General features: G+C 38.5%; 1 protein-coding gene across 2 annotated transcripts in view; it reads left to right on the top strand.

The window, feature by feature from the left end:
• Nucleotides 1-19,536, top strand: part of STAM (signal transducing adaptor molecule) — an 84,952-nt gene extending 65,416 nt beyond the window's left edge. For both annotated transcript variants that reach the window (XM_077772445.1, XM_077772446.1), the window contains 5 exons: nucleotides 760-847; nucleotides 1,073-1,127; nucleotides 1,710-1,863; nucleotides 3,573-3,748; nucleotides 18,205-19,536. In XM_077772445.1, coding sequence (XP_077628571.1) covers nucleotides 760-847; nucleotides 1,073-1,127; nucleotides 1,710-1,863; nucleotides 3,573-3,748; nucleotides 18,205-18,436 — 705 coding nt within the window. In that variant the 3' untranslated portion in view covers nucleotides 18,437-19,536. The remainder of the gene's footprint in view (nucleotides 1-759; nucleotides 848-1,072; nucleotides 1,128-1,709; nucleotides 1,864-3,572; nucleotides 3,749-18,204) is intronic.
• Nucleotides 19,537-20,039: the final 503 nt, after the last annotated feature.

Raw genomic sequence — 20,039 nt, 5'->3', positions numbered from 1 at the left:
CGCTATTACTCTTTGGTACATGAGATCAGCATTTTGATTTTTAAAAACTTACATTTAAGTACATATGTACTTATGTAATATATAGATGTGTTGATGTAATGATGATTTCATTAGGTCCATTGGTTTTTACAAAGGAAGATTCTGTGATCTGAGTCCTTGCCTTGAGATCCTTCCAGCCTTTCCCCATATAGGAGAGGAGAGAAGCCACAATCTTACATCTTCCTTTATGACAGACTGAAACATAGGTGGGAAGAAAACGTAGAATAAAATCTTATGGCCCTACTTAGAAGGAGAAGAGCTGTACTGTAGCTGAGCTGTGCCATGCTAACGCAGCTGCCGTATTCTCTGTGGTGGAGAAGTACTAACTGAGTTGTTAGTCAGAAGTAATGCCATCTTGAGAGGGGAAGTTACACCTGTCAGCATGGCAAGAGTCCAGCTGCTCCAAAACATCGTGACACGGATCCACGAGCATGACATAACAGATTGAAGAACTCACACGTTGTAAGTTGAACTATGGCTCTGTTCTTCTCATTTAAGAGAGTCTCCGTTAGCAGTTTGAAAAATATGTAGGGAGAGCTTTCAAGGCTCCGACTTCACATAGTACTAAAGAGAATACATGGATATTAAATACATAAAAGCAAAATTGGAGTCTCTGTGTGAATTATAAAAGTCTTCTATCTGCTATCTAATTAATGAAGTGAGAACATATTTTTGCATAATGATTTGTTGCTTGTTACGTTAACTATTTAATTCTTGCAGGACAAAATGGACCAGTTGCTACAGATGTTGCAGAGTACAGATCCCAGTGATGATCAGCCAGATCTTCCAGAGTTACTTCATCTTGAAGGTAAACTTTGTTTTCCATTAACCTTACACATAAAGAATAATTAGAGCTTATATCTAGTGTTCTGTTACAGAACGGTTTTACACTGAAATAAAATTGAATATGATAGAAAAAAATGTGAGCACTTTTCACTCTTCTATGACCCAGTCTTGCTTATATGAATATCCACCAGAGATGAGCTTTTCTTTGCTGTGTTTTCTTATATTTCTTTAAATCTTGTTGTCTTAGCAATGTGTCACCAGATGGGACCTCTCATTGATGAAAAGCTGGAAGATATTGATAGGTAAAAGAACATGTGCTGTATCTATATTGCATGTCTTCTTTGCTGAAGTTCTCTCTAAGTGCATACTGGGATAGAGCTGCCTTTTTATTTTAAAAATATGCCAAAGGAGGGGAAAAAAAATAAAGATCTGCCAAAGGTACCAGTTCTCATTCAGTTGTTTTCCACCAGATGTGGGAATTAGAATTGTACCCATCTACCTACGGGTTTTTTTTTTAAGTGATGATTTATTGGATCTTAATTATATTAGTCTTTTTAAAAAGTAATGATTAACTGTTCTAATCATTGTAATGCTATAAGTGACATTAAGTGACATTACCAGACCCCACAAATGACTTTCCCATCTGTTATTTGTTAGGGACACCTAATTATTTCAAGATAAAGTCAAGTACAATAAGCTAGCCTTCTCCCAGCACGGTACCTTAGTTTTCGTTGCCTTGGAGCTAGAATACAGGATATTTTCTGTCATCAGGTTTAAGTAGTGTCTACTTATATTCCTTTTTGCTATTTTTATGTGTCTTCTTATTTAGAACATTATATCATTTAATTAGCAGTTGTGTTTGAAATTACTCTGTAATATTTCAGAAAACATTCAGAACTCTCAGAACTTAATGTTAAAGTGATGGAAGCACTTTCATTGTATACCAAGTTAATGAATGAAGATCCAATGTATTCCATGTATGCAAAATTACAGAATCAGCAGTATTATATGCAGTCATCTGGTGTTTCTGGTTCTCAGGTAAGCTTTTAAAAGTTCAAGTGTATCATTTTAAATTCTCAAGTATATTTGAGATTATTTGGAATAGCTGTGTTTTTGTAAGATCTGAAACTTTCTAAAAGTAATGCTTAGAATAAAGTTGAAAAGAGTTTTTTACTTGACAAATACAGTGTATATTATGCTAATTATTCCAGTAATTCTTTTCAGAATATCGTTTTTCTTCAAGGGTGTATATCAGAATCACCAGTCAAACTTAAAAAAAAAAAAAAGGTTCCTCGGCCCCACCCCAGACTGTTGAATCAGAATGCTCAAGAGTAAGGCCCACACATCTGTATATTTTTAAAGCTTCATTTGTAATTATCTAGTTAAAAAAACACATTTTTTTGTTTGAGTAAATTGTCTAATTATTACTAAATTTTTCTGTGCATCTACAGTTTTTAGTGTTAGAGTAAATTGCTTTAATCTGAATGTTTCCATCTCCCTTTACATGAGACATAGAATGCATCCTCCTTATTCACCTTAAGTGACTATTTCAAGAGCCCTTTTCCCACAAACTCAGGAAGGTCACTATATAGGGACTTAGCGAAGCATTCCATTTTATTTATGTGGGTGGTGTAAACTTGGTGCAAATTAATTTTTTTCTTAAAAAATGGCCCCCTTCCCTTGAAATGAAGGACCAGATCCCTGGGGTTGAACAGCCACACTTGACCAGCGTGAGGCTAGATGATACCTACTCATGGCTATTGATCCAGTTTTAGCCAAAAAAAAAAAAAAAAAAAAAAAAATCCTTTTCTTGTTTCATTTGCAAATACAAAAACAAAAAATGCTTTTAAGAGGACTGGAATAGCCCTGTTTATAATGAAGACCTTCTGTATTCTGATGTACAGTCAGTCTCTGAGGACTTCCAAGAAATGCTGAGATGATTGTGTCCTCTCCTGATGTCTGTTACTGCCTTAACAGCTGGGAAAAATCTCACTACATAGACCGTTCTCTTTTCAAACATGGGAAATGGAAGGATCTAATGAATACTACAGAAAATTGGAGTATTTGGTGTGCTTTAGATTTTGGGCATTTAAGAGATCAGTTTCTAGATTAAAATAAATATAGTTTTTGGATGTATTGCCCAAGGGCCAAATCCAGCTTCTCACCTGTGTTTTGTGTTTGGTTTTGTTTTTAACTAAACCTTTACTAGAAGATAGCTGTTCTCATTTCTTTATACATTGTTTATGGCTACTTTCTATATGGGCAGAGTCCAGTGGTTGTGACGGAAAGGCCCACAAGGCCTAAAATACTTACTACCTGGACTTTTACAAAAATGTTTGCTCACCCCTGCTTGAGAAAGTTAGCTTGCTCTGCGTTCACTAAACTGTAATTTAGGAAATACAAATTGTATCTAAAACTGAATTCAAAGACACTTCTTAAAATTTTTTGAGATTCCTATTAAAATATCAGTATGGGAAGAGAGATAATATAAAGCTTCAAGATAAGTTCCTTTATGAAATAAACCTGAGTTTAGGTCATGTTTACCTAAGAACAAAAATTATCAGAAAGCCCACTTCACTGAAATGCGTTTTTTTAATGCCTGTCAAAAGAAGTAACTTTTTAAAAAGATTTTGGAGCTTTCATTGTTGTTTACTCTGTAACTGAATGCCTCTACAAAGAAATTTTGGCATACCTGTTAAAATCTTAGTCTATTTTTTTTTCTTTTTTTAAATCATGACCTGTTTTAGGTGTACCCGGGGCCGCCTCAGAGTGGTGCCTACCTGGTGGCAGGGAGCACGCAGATGAGTCACCTCCAGAGCTACAGTCTTCCCCCAGAGCAGCTGTCTTCTCTCAGCCAGGGAGCTGTTCCGCCATCTGTAAACCCAGCCCTTCCCAGCCAGCAGACTCCGGCTTCTTACCCTAAGTAATTTGATTTTTGACTGTTGTTTGAATGCTGTGTAGTTAGTGCTGATATAACTCTTAAATGCCCCCACTCATCTGTAACCGTACGAACTGCGTAAGAAGAACCTAAGAGAGAGAGATGCCATCACCAATACCGGATGGTCAGGCCTCCTTGTAGTGATGAGTGGGTTCTACAGGATCCCCTGCAGTACTGCAGTACTAGCCGGAAGGCTCTTCCTCTGTCTTACTGACTCATTGAACTGCTGTGTTTAAGTCTTGGTTCTGTACTTGTTGAATTTCCTATCATTTTTCTTTTTATCGAAGTAAAATTAGCCATCTAACATTATATGAAGTTTCAGATGCCCATTATAATCATACATCTGTATACACTACAGAGTGATCACCACTAACAGTCCAGTTACCATCCACCACCATTCAGTGGACCTCCTTCACCCCTTCCACCCACCCCCTCACCCCTTTCCTCTCTGGTAACCACCAGTCTGTTCTCTTTAAGTTTGGTTTGGTTTAGTTTGGTTTGTTTGTTTGTTTTTTAGATTCCACATACAAGTAAAGTCATACTATTTGTCTTTTTCTGACTTCTTTCACTTAGCCTAACATAATACTTTTAAGGTCCATGGATGTTGTCCCAAATGGCAAGATTTCGTTGTTGTTGTTGTTGTTGTTGTTTTATGGTTGGGTAGTATATGTACACTATATATACTACTGCACACAAGCACATACCCCCACATTCATCTTCTTTATCCATTTATCACTGGACATTTAGGTTATTTCCATGTCTTGGCTATTATGAATAATCATGCAGTGAACAAAAGGGTGGCTATACCTTTTCAAATCAGTGTTTTGTATTCTTTAGGTAATTCCCATATCCACAGGTGGAAGAGCTGGAGCATATAGTCATTCTATTCTTAATTTTTTGAGGACTCTCCATATGTTGTCTGTATCACTGTACATTCCCAACAGGATGTGATGGTTCCCTTCTTTGTACTGCCTCAGCGGCACTTGCTAATTCTTGTCTTTTTGATAATACCCATTCTAATTGGTGTGAGATAATATCTCATTGTAGTTTTAATTTGTATTTCCATGATAATTACTGATGTTGAACGTCTTTCATTTGCCTGTTGACCATCTTCATCTTGTATGTCTTCGTTGGAAAAATGTTGATTCATATCACCTGCCCACTTTTTAAATAGGATTGTTTGTGGTTTTTCGTTGTTGAGTTGTATGATTTCTTTATATATTTTGGATATTAATCCTTGTCATATGTATGATTTGCAAAAACTTTCTCCCCTTCTGTAGGTTGCTTTTCACTTTGATGATGGTGTCTTTTAGTGAGCAGAAGCTTTTTATTTTGATGAAATTTATTTTTTTCTTTTGGTTCTCTCATCTTTGGAGTCAGAGCCATACAGATATTGCTAAGACTGATGTCAAGAAGCTTATTACCACTTGTGTTTTCTTCTAGGAAATTTATGGCATCAGGTTTTACATTCAAGTCTTTAATCTATTTTGTATATTTTTTTAAGGTTTATTTTTGAGGGGAGGGAGGGGCAGAGAGAGAGAGAGGGAGACACAGAACCCGAAGCAAGCAAGCTTTCAGCACAGAGCCTGATGTGGGGCTCGAACTCATGAACCGTGAGATCTTGACCTGAGCTGAAGTTGGCTTAACCGACTGAGCCACCCAGGCACCCCCTTTTAATCCATTTTAAATTTATTTCTGTTGATGGTGTAAGCTGGTAGTCCAGTTTCATTCTTTTGCATTTGGCTATTCAGTATTTCCAACACCATTTCTTAAAGATACAGTCCTTTCTTCATTTATGTTCTCGGCTCCTTTGTTGGAAAATAATTGCCCATATATGTGTGGGTGTAATTCTGAGCTCCCAGTCCTGTTCTACTGATCAGTGTGTTTCTTTTTATGCTGATACCATACTGTTTTGATTACTGTAGCTTGGTAGTATAGTTTGAAATCAGGGAGCACAATACCTCCAACTTTGTTGTTCCTTCTCAAGATTGCTTTCACTATTCAGGATCTTTTTTGGTTCCTTACAAAATTGAGAACTATTTGTTCTAGCTCTTAGAATTTTGATAGAGATTGCAATGAATCTGTAGATTGCTTTGAGTAGTGTGGAGACTAACATTCTTCTAAACTATGAGCACAAAATATCTTTCCTTTTTGTGCATCATCTTCAGTTTTTTTCATCAGCATCTTATAGTTTTCTTTTACAGGTCTTTCACCTGCTTCGTTAAATTTATTTCTGGGTATTTTATTCTTTTTGATGAACCTGTAAATGGAATTATTTTCTTAGTTTCTCTTTCTAATAAGTCATTATGAGTATGTAAGAAATGCTTCAATTCTGTGTATTGATTTTGTGTGTTTATAAAATCTTTGTCAAGTGTCTTTAACTACTTTACTGAATTCATGTATACTGACAATTTTTTGGTGGTGTCTTTTGGCCTATCTACGTGTAGTATTCTATCATCTGGAAACAGTGACAGTGTTACTTCTTCCTTTCCATTTTGGATGCATTCTCTTCCTCCTTCACTCCCTTGCATCCTTGTTTCTTTTTATTTATTTTTTTGGCCTAATTGCTGTAGCTAGGATTTCTAATACTATGCTTCTTAAAAGGCAAGAGTGGGCATTCTTGTTCCTGATCTTAGAAGGAAAAGCTTTGAGCTCTTTATCATCAAGTACAATGTTAACTGTGGCTATGTCACTATATCTTTTCTTATGTTGACTAATGGTCTCTCTGTACCCACTTTGTTGAGGGTTTTTATCAGAAGTGGATGTTGGATTTCATCAAATGCTTTTTCTGTATCTGTTGAAATGATACGATCTTTATCCTTAGTTTTGTTAATGTGGTGTATCCTGTTGTTCGATTTGTGGATATTGAGGCATCCTTGTATCCTTGGAATAAATGCCACTTGATATTATAATGTATGATCCTTTTAATGTACTGTTGAATTTGATTTGCTAATATTTTGTTGATTTTTGAATCAGTGTTCATCAATGATAGGCTTATAATGACCTTTTTTTGTGGCTTCCATATTTGGTTTTGGTATCAGGCAAGGCTGGCCTCATAAAACGATTTTGCAAGTATTTCCTCTTTTTTGTGTTTCGGAAGAGTTTGAGAAGGATAGGTATTAAATCTTTGACTGTTTGGTAGAATTTACCAGTGATGGTGTTTAGTCCTGGATTTTGTTTGTTGATAGATTTTTGATTACTGATTCAATCTTGGACAGGAATTGGTCTATTCAGATCTTCTATTTCATTATGACTCAGTCTTGGAAGATTGTTTCTAGTTATTTTTTCATTGTTTCTGGGTTTTCCGTTTTGTTGGCATATGTTTGTAGTAGTTGCTCCTCATCCTTTGTGGTTTTGTGGTGTCAGTTGAAAGTTTTATCATTTCTGATTTTGTATACTAGAGCTTTCTCTCTTAAAAGTTTGAGTTTCTTTAGCTTTTAAAAAGACCAGCTCTTAGTTTCATTTATTTATTTGTTTGTTTATGTTACCTGTCTCTTTTATTTATTTATTTATGCTCTGATTTTATTTTTTTCTCTTATTTTTCTTGACTTTGGGCTTCTTTTGTTCTTTTTCCAGCTCCTTTATGTGGAAAGTTAGATTGAGATTTTTCTGCTTTCTTGAGGTAGGCCTGTATTGCTGTGATCTTCTCTCTTAGAACTCCATTTGCTAAATCCTATAGGTTGTACTAGGTCATATTTCTGTTCATTTGTCACTATAGGCATTTTTTTAATTTTCTATTTCTTTGTTGATTCATTGGTATTTAGTAGCATAGTATTTAATCTCCATGTGTTTGTACTTTTTCCAGTTTTCTTCTTGTAATTGATTTCTAGTTTTATAGCATTGTGGCCATAGTAGATGTTTGATATGATTTCAGTTTTCTTGAATTTATTGAGACTTATTTTGTAGTGTAACATGTAGTCTGTTCTGGAAAATATTCCATATGCATTTGAAAAGAATGTGTATTCTGTTCCTTTTGTGTGGTATGTTCTATAAATATCTAAGTTCATCTGGTATAATGTGTTGTTTAAGGCTGATGTTTTTGATTGATTTTCTGTTGGGAGGATCTATCCCATTGATGTAAGTAGGGTGTTAAAGTCTCCTACTATTACTGTATTACTGGCCATTCCTCTCTTTTGGTCTGTCAATATTTACTTTATATATCTTGTTCCTTCTATGTTAGGTGCATATATATTTATAAATGTTTAATAAATAAAAATAAAAATATTTTTAAATTAGAAATGTCTTTTTTGGGATTGACCTTTTTATCATTGTGTAATGCCCTTTATCTCTTATTACAGTCATTTAATGTCTATTTTGTCTAATGTGAGTACAGCTACTTCAGCTTTATTTTTGTTTCCATTTGCATGGAATATCTTTCTCTAGCCCTTCACTTTCAGCCTGTTTCTGGATGTACTTCTGAAGTAAGTCTTTTGTAGGCTGCGTATAGATGAGTCATTTGTTTTTAAATCTCTTCACTTACTTCATCTTTTTTGATTAGTGAGTTTAGTCCATTTAAAGTAATTATTGATAGGTACATATTTACTACTATTTTGTTAATTGTTTTCTGGTTGTTTTCTTAGTTCCCTTCTGTTCCTTTTCTTTGTCTACTTTCTTGTGTCTTGATGGTTTTCTTTATTGTATGTTTAGATTCTTTTCCCATTTTCTTTTGTGTATTTAGTAGAAGCTTTTGCTTATGGTTACCATGAGGTTCACATATAACTTACTATGTATATAACAGCCTGTTTTGAGTTGATAGTAACTTAAATTTGAACACATTACAAAACTTTACATTTTTCCCCACTGCCCCCAATTTTTATATTTTTGATGTGTCATTTTGCATTTTTATTTTAGCATCCCTTAACTAATTATTGCAGGTTTAATTAATTTTACTCTTTTTGCTTTTTAATCTCCATACTTGCTTTATAAGTGTGGGATCCATCCTTGTTATGTATTTACCTTTTCCAGTGAGATTTTTACTTTTGTATGTTTCTTATTTTTTTTATTATTAATTGGTGCCATTTCTTTTCATGTTAAAGTCATCCCTTCAGCGTTTTTTGAAAAGCCAGGTTTAGTGGTGATTAACTCCTTTAGCTTTTGTTTATATGGAAAACCTAATCTCTCCCTCAATTTTCATTGATGGTTTTGCTTGGTAGAGAATTCTTGGTTGGAGGTTTTTTCTTTTAGCACTATGAATACCGTCTTCTGGCCTTTAGTTTCTACAGAAAGGTCTGCTGATAGCCTTAAGGGGTTTCTCTTGTATGTAAATGTTGTTTTTCTCTTACTGCTTTTAAGGTTTTCTTTTTCTCTTTAACTTTCACCATTTTAATTATAACATATCCTGGTGTAGATCTTTTGGGTTCATCTCTTTGGAGCTCTCTGAGCTTTCTGGACTTGTATGTTCATTTCATTCTTCAGATAAAGGAAGTTTTCAACAATTATTTCTTCAAAGTAAGTTTTTTGGTCTTTTCTTTCTGTCTTCTCCTTTTGGGACCCTATAATGGGAATGCTATTCTGCTTGATATTTTTTTAAAAGTCTTCATTTTTTTTTCATTTTTTTTCTTTTCTGTTTGTTCTGGGTGAGTTATCTTCGTATTCCCGTTTGGTGATCAAACTTTGGATTCATCCAGCCTGCTGTTGTACCTGCCTCGTATATTTTTCAGTTCATTTATTGTATTTTTCAGTTTCATAACTTTTGTTGGGTACTTTCTTATATTTTCTATCTCTTTGTTCAAGACAAAACTGTGTTCATCCATTTTTCTTCAAAGTGTGGTGAGCTTCTGAGCTTCTATATGATCATTACTTGTAACTCTAGCAGGTTGCTTATCACCATTTCATTAACATCTTTTTCTGATATGTTTTTTTGTTATTTCATTGGAACATATTCCTCTGTTTTTTCATTTTGGACTCTCCGTATTTGTTTCTTTGCGTTAGGTAAATTAACTACCTCTCTCAGTCTTGAAAGAGTGGCCCTGTGTAGGAAATTTCATGTGGAGCGCATAAGCATAATCCCTTCTGAGCAGAGCCAGGTGCTCACAGGGTGTCCTCTGTGTGGATCCTGCATGCTTGTCAGCTGTCAGGCCCCAGTCTGTGGTGTGGGGGTGGGTAGGGCTGGTGCCTGATTGGTCTGTGACTCACAGAAGTGCTGCGGTGTGGTGGTAGGCATGGCTGTTGCCCTCACCCCACCATTTCTTTTGGCTGTGTTGTGGGTGTGCACAGAGTTCTTCGCTGGGCATGCCTCTTGGCTCCAAAGTGGTAGTTGCTAACCCTGACATTCGCAAGGTAGGGCAGCGTCGCTAATATGGCTGTTACCAGTTTCCCTGTCCCTGAAGAAAGTCCCGACAGTTTCCTGCCTCTCTGGCTGGCACTTCGAGATTAGTATTTCTTGTTCACATGTAGCCTAGGTGCTGTTCAAACAGATGTTATAGTGCTGGGTTTTGAGTGAGTCTTCATTGCTAGCTCTTCAGGAATGGATTCTCTGTTCCTTGAAGTCTGTGGTTTTCATTGATTAAATTGCCATTGGTTTTCAAAGCCCTGTGTTTTTGGAGCTCTTCTCCTGCAGGATATGAAGGTTGAGGTGCCTGACACGGAGTACAGACCCCTCACTCTGCAGGGAAAATGTGTGTATGTTTGAGATCTCTTCTGTTTGTAGATCACAGTGCCTTGGTTGGGGGTCTTTGTCCACACAGTGTCTCTGCCTCTCCTGCCTGTCTCATTGGTGTCCTTTTTGTCCTTTGTTGCAGAGACTTTATCCAGTTTTCTGGTCTTATTCAGAGTAAATTATTTCATGGGTTTCATCTTGAACCCAGCCTATAATTTGGTTTTGTTTTTATTTGGGTATGTGATGATGCTTGCTAAGGACTTTAATGAAACTTAAATTTGGTAACTATAACTTATCATCTTCCACAAATTTCATATAAAATCTAAATGTCTTTATCATTACTGTTATAGAATTTATAGTTCTGGGATGTCTCTTAAGACAGATATTTCCATCTTTTTGCCCTGTGTTGGAATTTAGTACGTATCACAGCAAGATAAACCATTTGAAAGGAGAGATACAAGAAGCTATATGCCTCTATGGTTCATGCATCAAGGAGCTCAATATGAAAAGACAAGCCCATGTTTTGGCTGTTTATTTATAATGCCTCCTATCATGTACTTAAATGATTATATATGATAAAATTTATGATTATGTAAGTGTTTTTCCTGCTTCAGTAGGAACCTAAACTGAAGTCTTTCTTTTAAAATGAATAGAAGATAGGCAGTAGGAGTTCAGTGTGTCATTTTAGAAGTCATGGTGTTCTTCTGACTCGCAGCTGAAGTTTCTGGTTGGCACAGGCACACTTTGTAGAAACCTTCCGGTGAGAGTAGGAGGTTTCCCAGGAATGCTGCTGTACTACCGTCACTGTCTTCCGTCCTCAGAAGAGTCCTACAAGGGATGCTTAGGGATCGCCACACGTCATTTTGTGATCACATCTAGCGTTCTGAAGTGACCTTAAGAAAAAGGGTAATGGGGAGGCCTGTTACAGCCATGAAGAAACAGGGCATTTCCTACTGGGTTATATGGGTTAGGGGAAAATGTTACGTGTAGCTCTTCTGTTCTAGGACTTTTTTAAGTTGAAATTTGAGGAAAATGAATACCCTTGCATGGGAAATAAGCACATTGGTAGCGAGCCGCTGTTCTTAGAAGAGTAACATGCTTTTTTAAAACCAGGTGCAGAATAGGTAGGTATCGTTGAGAATGTGCGGAAGTTCACGCAGGGACTTCTTAGACACTTTACTCCGGAGCCAGAACTGCCGCCCCTTCTCCCGCTAGTCCGCTGCTGCTCTGTGACACACCGCTGCCGCTCTGGCAGCCTTGTGACTGGACATTGCTTGCGAACCCTTCTCAGGTCAGCGCCTTGACGGAGCTGCCCCTGTAGGTGAGAAAATCGGCCGGTGGGTGCAGGCGCCTGCGTCGTGCTTCAGAGCTGCGGCGCCTTGGAGATCTTGCCGTGGGTGGTGCCGTCTGCCCCTGCGCCCGGGCCGGGGGAATCCTGGTGCCCGGCTGCTCTGTGTGCCGGGCCTCATCCCCGGCCGCGGGGCAGCTCTTACTGGCATCTCAGGAGACAGGTGCACATTTCAGTATTTCAGTAGCTGCTCGTGGTAGACCAAAGTTTCCTTGAAATATTTAGCCCTTTTTAAAAGCCTGCCTCATGCCTGTTTATTCTTTAGTTCTTAGAACCTTGTCTTCATAGAGCGCCTGCTGTGCCTTCCCGCCTCTCAGCGCTGTCCCTCTCCTGTGGCTGTCACAGGCCCCAGCACACCGTGTTCTGTTTCATTGTCACTGTGCGACGTGCTTCTTTCCCCACTAAGCTAGTGTATATTGAGAGCTGGAGCTAAGTGTCTTTCACCTTTGTTTTTTGTTCTTTTTTAAATGTTTATTTTTGAGAGAGGGAGAGAGATCGTGAGCAGGGGAGGGACAGAGAGAGGGAGAGGGAATCCCAAGCAGGCTCCACACTGTCAGCACAGAACCCAGTGCAAGGCTCGAACTCATGAACTGTGGCATCTTGACCTGAGCCCAAATCAGGAGTCAGACACTTACCTGACTGAGCCAGCCAGGTGCCCCTCTTTCACCTTTATGTGCACACTGTGCAGCCCAGGGTTTTATACCGGGTCGGAACTCTGTAATGTTTGATAAATAAATATTAGTGTTGATGGGAATTCAAGTGCTGTGTTAGGCCAGTGAGATAAATGTTTTAATTTCTTGCAAAGGCTTCACAAAGTCTTTGAGAAAGTTCTGTAAAAGACACACACAGAAACATATATACACACATATATATATGTATATCGTATATTTATAAATATATAAGAAAATTTGTGTTACGTGTTTAAATGAGGAAGTTGATGACAAAGTAAATGTGGGATAATAAGGTTGGGAGGAGCAAGAACTGGGGTTGGAAGTTTACCTGATAGAGATGTGCCACATATTCACCTGGAGCTTTGTAATTACGAATCACGGTTAGTGAGCAATTATTTTTTCTTCTTTTTTTGGTGGGCGGGTTTTTAAAAGTGTCCCTCACTTCGTACCTAAAAGGCAATTTCTTATTCTTTTACATATCACTTGTAAAAGATATGAGAGCCATCACTTGTCCAGATCTCTGTCACACTAGTTGATAATTGGGGAAGGTGGGACTGATGTGGATTTTAAACTACAGTATCATTGGCTAGAACCACCATGCTGTACATTAGACGCCAACTTGTTCGTCTTATAACTGAACTTATATTCTTTCATTCAGCATTCCCTCATTCTCCTCAACCCCCATGCCTTTCTAACCACAACTGTCCTCTGAATTTGACTCTTTTGGTTTCCACATGTGAGTGAAATAATACGGTATTTGTGTGTCTGTATCTTATTTCACTTAGCATAGTGCCCTCAGGTCTCATCCAAGTTGTCACAAATGGCTAAATTTCCTTCTTTCTTGTGGCTGAATAGTATTCCGTGTGCGTGTGTATGCGTGCGCATGCATGTGGGTGCACGTGTGTCCGTATAAACCCCATATCTTTATCCATTCATCTGTTGACGGACACTTAGGTTGTTGTCATCCCTTGGCTCCTGTGAATAATGCCGCAGTGTAGGTGAGGGTGCAGGTGTCTCTCTGAGGTCCTCATTTTCAGTTCCTTTGGTCATACATGCAGAAATGAGATTGCTGGGTCATATGGTAGTTCGATTTTTAATTTTGGGAGAAAGCTTCATACTGTTTTCCATAGTGGCTGCACCAGTTTGCATTCCCAACAGCATTACACAAGGATTCCCTTTTCTCCACATTCTGGGCAATACTTCTGCATTTTTAATGATAGGCCTTTTAACAGGTGTGAGGTGATATCTCATTATAGCTTGCATTACCATTTCCCTGATTATTAGTGATATTAGTGATATTAGAGCACTTTTCATGTCCCTGTTGATCATTTTATGTTTTCTTTGGAAACTGTGTATTCATTTTCTCTGCCCATTTAAAAAAAAATTTTTTTTAATGTTTCGTTTATTTCTGAGGAGGGGGGGCAGCGTGAGCAGGAGAGAGTCAGAGAGAGAGAGGGAGGCAAAGAACCCAAAGCAGGCTCTAGGCTCTGAGCTGGCTGTCAGCACAGAGCCCAGTGTGGGTCTCGAACCCATGACCGTGAGATCATGACCTGAGCTGAAGTCGGACGCTTAACCAACTGAGCCACCCAGGCGCCACTGCCCATTTTTTAATTGGACTGTTTTTGTTTTTTTCTTTCTCTGTTTTACGATTGAGTTAATGGAAGTTTTTAATATATTTTGGGTATTAACTTCTTATTAAAAATATTTTCTCCCATTCTGTATGTTGCCTTTTCATTCTGTTGATTGTTTTTTGCTGTGCTTTGTAATTTGATGTAGTCCCACTTGTTGATTTTTATTTTTGTGGTCTTTGCTTCTGTTATCATCCAAGAAATTGCTTCCAAGACCAGTGTCAAAGAGCTTTTTCTCTTTTCTTCTAGGCGTTTCAGGTCTCTCTCTCTCTCTCTCTCTCTCTCTCTCTCTTTTTTTTTTTTTTTAAGAGAGAGAGATAGAGTGTGAACAGGGGAGGGGCAGAGAGAGAGAGGGAGACACACTCCGAAGCAGGCTCCAGGCTCTGAGCTGTCAGCACAGCACAGAGCCCAACATGGGGCTCAAACCTACAAGCGGTGAGATCATGACCTGAGCCAAAGTCAGCTGCTTAACTGACTGAGCCACCCAGGCACCCCTCAGAATTTCAGGTCTTAAATACAATCTTTAATCCATTTAAAGTTCATTTTTATGAATGGTATAAGAAAGAGGTCCAATTTCATTTTTCTACATGTGGTTATCCAGTTCTTACAACACTATTTATGGAAGAGGCTATCTTTTGTTCATGGAATATTCTTGGATCCCTGGTCAACTGTTAGGTGATCATTGATTTATAGTTTCTTAGCCTCAAGGTGCTTACTGGTTATCAGAGACAAACACATACAAATTATGTAACCATAATGTAAATTACAAATAGAAGTACTTGCAGGATGCTTTAGGAGCATTGTGGTTCAGGAAGTGTGTACAAGAAAATATGCTCAAGCTTGTTATTCTTAGCCTGGAGGAAAAAAAGAAAGATTTTCTATCATGAGCAAAGACTTGGTAGTATGAAATGGCTTGGTATCCATGGAATGAGTAAACCAAGGAGTTATAAAAATGTGGTACATTTTGGGCGTTATCAAACAGTGCAGATTTACTAAAGGATTCAACTCTGTGGTGGGACAGGGGAGAGACAGGCTTGGAATTACTGACAAGGATAACGAATGGTCCTAGATATGTTAAGGAGGTTGTGTCTTGTCTGGGAAAACTCGTTAAGGGCTTTAAATGGCAATAATGTAGATGAATTCTTAGGGGCTAGGTAAGAAGCTGGGCGACTGTATATATTAGACAAGAAATGAGTGTCTAACACAGGATAAAATGGTAATAGATGGGGAAAGTTATTTAGGAGATTAACAAATGCTTGCATATGGCTGACATGGTGGGGCGCTAGGGCAGAGCAATGATATTAAAGAGAAGTGTTGGGTGAATTGCTGGGGTTTGCCCTTAGGTGGATGGTGGGACTGTAAACTGAGGTAAGGACTACAATACAAAGTGGGAATGATTACAGTAGTAGCTAACATTTCGGGGTGTTTGATAAGCACTGGGCACTGTACTGTTTGCTTTACATGTATTAAGTCATTTAACTCTAATAATCAATCTATGAAGAAGGTACACTGTCACCCCTCCTTTATGGATGAGGAAACTGAGGCATGGTAGGGAAGACTCAGGTCCCATATAGGTAAGATATAAAACCAGGCTTTTTGGCTCCAGAGCTTAACGCTTCGTCTCAACATTGTATTATACCACTGTTGTGACCCTTATTAATGTAAGTAATAACATCACATCTTACTTCTTCCAGCACTTTATATCTCAAACACAACACATAGATGATAAAGGGTAATGCATTTTACCATTACTTGAGTGGTGACGTTAGTTGATGGAATGTGGCAGTAAATGGACTATCTCTTATCATAATGAATTGGTTTAATTTATGCGAATTACAAGAGCACTGAATTTACAAATGACTGATTTATAAGCAGTGTAATGGTTGAAGAAAAGTTCAGAAATAGGCAATATTCAGAAAATTTTGGGCAATTGCCCAATGCATAGATTGTTTTCCGTTTTTAAGAGAAAGTGGGGGGTGGAGGGGGGAGAGAAACCTCAGTATTAAAGCCCTTAGTACTTCTCTTTGTGGCTAACCTAGTGGTCAAAACTCAGATAGCAGGATGGGAATGGGAAAAGAGTAAGCAGAGGCAGCAAAAATTGTGAAGTAATGTTTTTGGTGGATTAGGAGCCATGCACACTTTAGGGTGACTTGGAGGGGGGCGCTGACACTGATCATTTTTGGCAAGAGGGAAGGCTGACTCTGTCAGTGGGCGTGGTACGGATACTAGATGTGGTCACAGTAGATCGCAGGCCTCTTTTAGTGCTCCTATATTTCCTGGGAAGTAAGGGAAACAGTTATTAAGCTTTCATCTCCCCTCTCCACTGAACTACTCTTGTCAGGGACTGGTGATGTTTATATTGTCAGATCCAATGGCCCCTTCCTTTCTGAAATACTGTCTTCACTTGGCCGTGACCATTCTCTGTTTTCCTTCCACCTTATTGCCACTCCTCAGTCTTCTTTGCCTACTGCCTCTTTATCTTTCTTTTTTTTTAAATGTTTTTTTTATTTATTTCTAGGAGAGAGAGACAGCGTGAGCAGGGAAGGGTCAGAGAGAGAGGGAGTCACAGACTGAAACAGGCTCCAGGCTCCGAGCTGGCAGTCAGCACAGAGCCCGACACGGGGCTCGAACCCACAAACCGCGAGATCATGACCTAAGCGAAAGTCGGAAAGTCGGACGCTTAACCGACTAAGCCACCCAGGCACCCCTGCCTCTTTATCTTTCTTATTTCTAGGTCTAGGGTTCAAATAAGAAGTATTCACTTAAGTGTTGAGTGAATGGTTTATTTCCCAGCAGTCATTGCCTAGGGGATCTCATTCAGGCCTGTGATTCTGAACATCCCATGTATGCCAGTAACTCTCTGGTGTATTTCTAGTCCTGACCTTTCATTGGACTCCAGACCCTTCCATTATCTTTTGTGAATCTTCTAGGTCTCTCACTTGATGTGTTTACAACTGTACTTTTTTTTAAATTATTTTTTATTTCTTTAAATGTTTTTTTTTTTTAATTTATTTCTGAGAGAGAGCGAGAGAGAGAGACAGCCAGCGTGAGCAGGGGAGGGTCAGAGAGAGAGAGTGAGACACAGAATCTGAAGCAGGCTCCAGGCTCTGAGCTGTCAGCACAGAGCCCGACGTGGGACTCGAACCCACGAACCGTGAGATCATGACCTGAGCCGAAGTTAGACGCTTTAACCGACTGAGCCACCCAGGCGGCCCTACAACTGTACTTTGATTCTCCCTCTCTAAATCGACTGTAATCCTTATCTGTAGTCTTCCTTTCAGTGAGTGGCCACTCTGCCAGGTACTCAATTCTAAAACCTCAGGTATTCTTGGCCACTTCCCATTACTAAATGTTGATGACACTGCCTTCAGAATCCCACCCTTTCCTCCCATCTTTACTGTGTCCACCATGGCTCTAGCTGCCTGTCATCTCTCACTTGGAGAGCCTCTTTTCAGGTCCTTGTATCTGTCATTGGCCCAAAGCAAGTCTGTTAAAACTTAAGTCAAATTACATCACTCTTCTGTCCAAACCAACCAGGCGGTGTCTTCATCTCACTCCAGTAGAAGCCAGAATCCTGGTTGTTGCCTCTAAGGCGCTACGTATTCTAAGGCTGTCCTCCCCTTCCGTCCGCCACTGACTTCGTGTCATACCGTTCTTCACTTGCTCACTGTGCCTCCGTTGTGGCCTCCTCCCTGTTCCTTGAGCAGGCCTGGCATTTTCTCTCCTCTGAGGCTTCTGTGTTTGCTCTTCTCTTTGCTTAGTACACTTTTCCCCTCCTAGATCATCAGTATGACTCCCTCTCCCGTTCTCTTCAGCTCTCTTTAAATGTTGTCTTATCTGGGAGGACTCCCCGACCACTGGTCCAGACGGGAGTCTCTTGTCCCAGGTTCCCTCGGTCCTCCTACTTTGCTTTATTTTTATTCATACCCGTTATTACCTCTTGACACGTTGTAAGTTTATTATCTTTTTTCTCCTACTAGAATTTAAGCTTCATGATGAGCTCCAATCTCTTTTCCCTACTTTCTTTATGATGCCCCAGTACCTAAAATAGTGTTTGGCTGTTAGAGGTATTTAATAAATATTTATGGAATTGATTGAATGAATGAATGAAAGTTTAATGAATAGCTTTCCTGCTTATCTCTGAATGGCAACGTAAGTCAGTATTGATCTAATCGAGTTTTTCTCCCCCTCCACAGCACAATGGTCAGTTCTGTTCAAGGAAATACATACCCCAACCAGGCTTCAGTTTATAGTCCTCCTCCTGCTGCCGCCGCCGCTACTGCCGATGTCACTGTGTACCAGAGTGCAGGAACTAATATGTCCCAGGTGCCAAACTATAACTTAACATCATCACCGTTGCCTCAGCCCGGAGGCACTCAACAGCCACCTCAGCCACAGCAACCATATTCTCAGAAGGCTCTGCTATAGGACTTGGGATTCCTCTTTGTGGCAGATATCTGCTAAAAGCCGCCGACAATGTTATGAGATTCTTTAATATCTTAAGGTTTGTTTACCCTCAGCTTATAGGAATCTATCTCGGTCTACAAGTTCAAATATTCAAGAAGGCAGAACTCTCTTCAATTTGCACTGACTTTTTAGAGGTTCTCCCTTCCCCCGTCCCCTAAAGGAATGAAACTACTTACAACATTTAATTCCTTTCATAATATGAAAGAATTGATACAAGATTATTTGTCTCATGAAATTACATGGTCTGCAAAAAGTCAAACTTAAAAACACTGTTGTGGCAAATGTTATGTACATATATTGCTGTGTAACTTCATTAGTGGCCATTTTGAATCACAATGGTGATCATGTGAATATATTTAACACTGTTAAATTAATTTACATTGCTATTTTATTTTAATCATGAACAACTACCATGTTTCATAATGTTTTGTGTAAATTTAAGATAATTACACTATCCCTTTCAACTCAAGAGAACAAAGCTGTAGCATATTTACGTGAAGGCATTATGCTGTCCGTGTTTCAGTTTCACATTAAACTGAACCTTCCTTTGACTACTTGTGAGCTAAACCTATGTATTTTATGTCTTTCTGTAGCCTCTGCATACTACTAGCTGTCATCACACCAGCGTACAGTAGCTAAATTTTTGGTGCAATTATGGCAAATGATGATGTTCCCTTTTACACTTTTACGTTTCGGCATGGTATTTCAGAATATTGTGGGGCCATGAGACAAAATTAAGTAGGATCATATTCTTTATATCTTATTTTCAAAGAAATAATGTTGGTTTACTTTTTCCTAGTTGAAGATAGAAATTAGAGTTTTGAGCTGTATACTGTGTTTCTTGGTGGCAGTGACGCCAAAGATTGAGGCAATGGATAGAAATTTTTAAACTGGAGAGAAAACATGAATTACACTACATTTTCAGAGTCTCTTGTAATTATTTGGGATAGAAACAAAATTTGATTCATCTGTCTTTTCCCACTAGTAGTCTTTTAAATATGTCTTTAACACACTGTATCCTTTAATTGTTCATTAAAATGGATATAAGTAGATGTTTCAAAGTCTTCTATATTCCTGGTTTTGCTTCATAGTTTGTATATATGTCCTTATCTTTCAAACTGGACTTTTGGGGTTCTTTCTCCTAAAGTTCTAGTGGGATTATTTTGGCTTCTGACTCAGGAGTATTTTTGAACAAAGGCTTTCCTTTTGCTCTGTATGAAATGTGTTTTCCAGCAACATTTTAATCTTAAATACTTATCATTTCCATAGTTGTGCTACACTGTTATTTAATACTGTTTAAACAGCTGAAAAATTGAGTTCGGGGTTATATCAAATGAATTGATCCAGTGTGTTTCATGCCATAAATGAAAACTTAACGCGTATTTTCTAAGATGACTGCAGTCACATAGCTTGTTCCTTTCCTTTTTGACAAACGATTCCGTGTGTGGTGGGTAGTCTCAGTGGTGATGGATGTTGTAGGTTCACGTGGACAACAGCATCTTGACCTCCAGAATGTCACCCTCAGTTTGCTTGTTTGACTTATTTCTTGACTTTTCCTGAGTTT

This window comes from Crocuta crocuta, unplaced genomic scaffold (genome assembly GCF_008692635.1).
Source record: "Crocuta crocuta isolate KB4526 unplaced genomic scaffold, BGI_CrCroc_1.0 scaffold96, whole genome shotgun sequence".
In the NCBI taxonomy this organism is placed as follows: domain Eukaryota; kingdom Metazoa; phylum Chordata; class Mammalia; order Carnivora; family Hyaenidae; genus Crocuta; species Crocuta crocuta.
The sequence above is the reverse complement of the archived record's forward strand: the minus strand, read 5'-3'. Positions and strand labels throughout refer to the sequence as shown.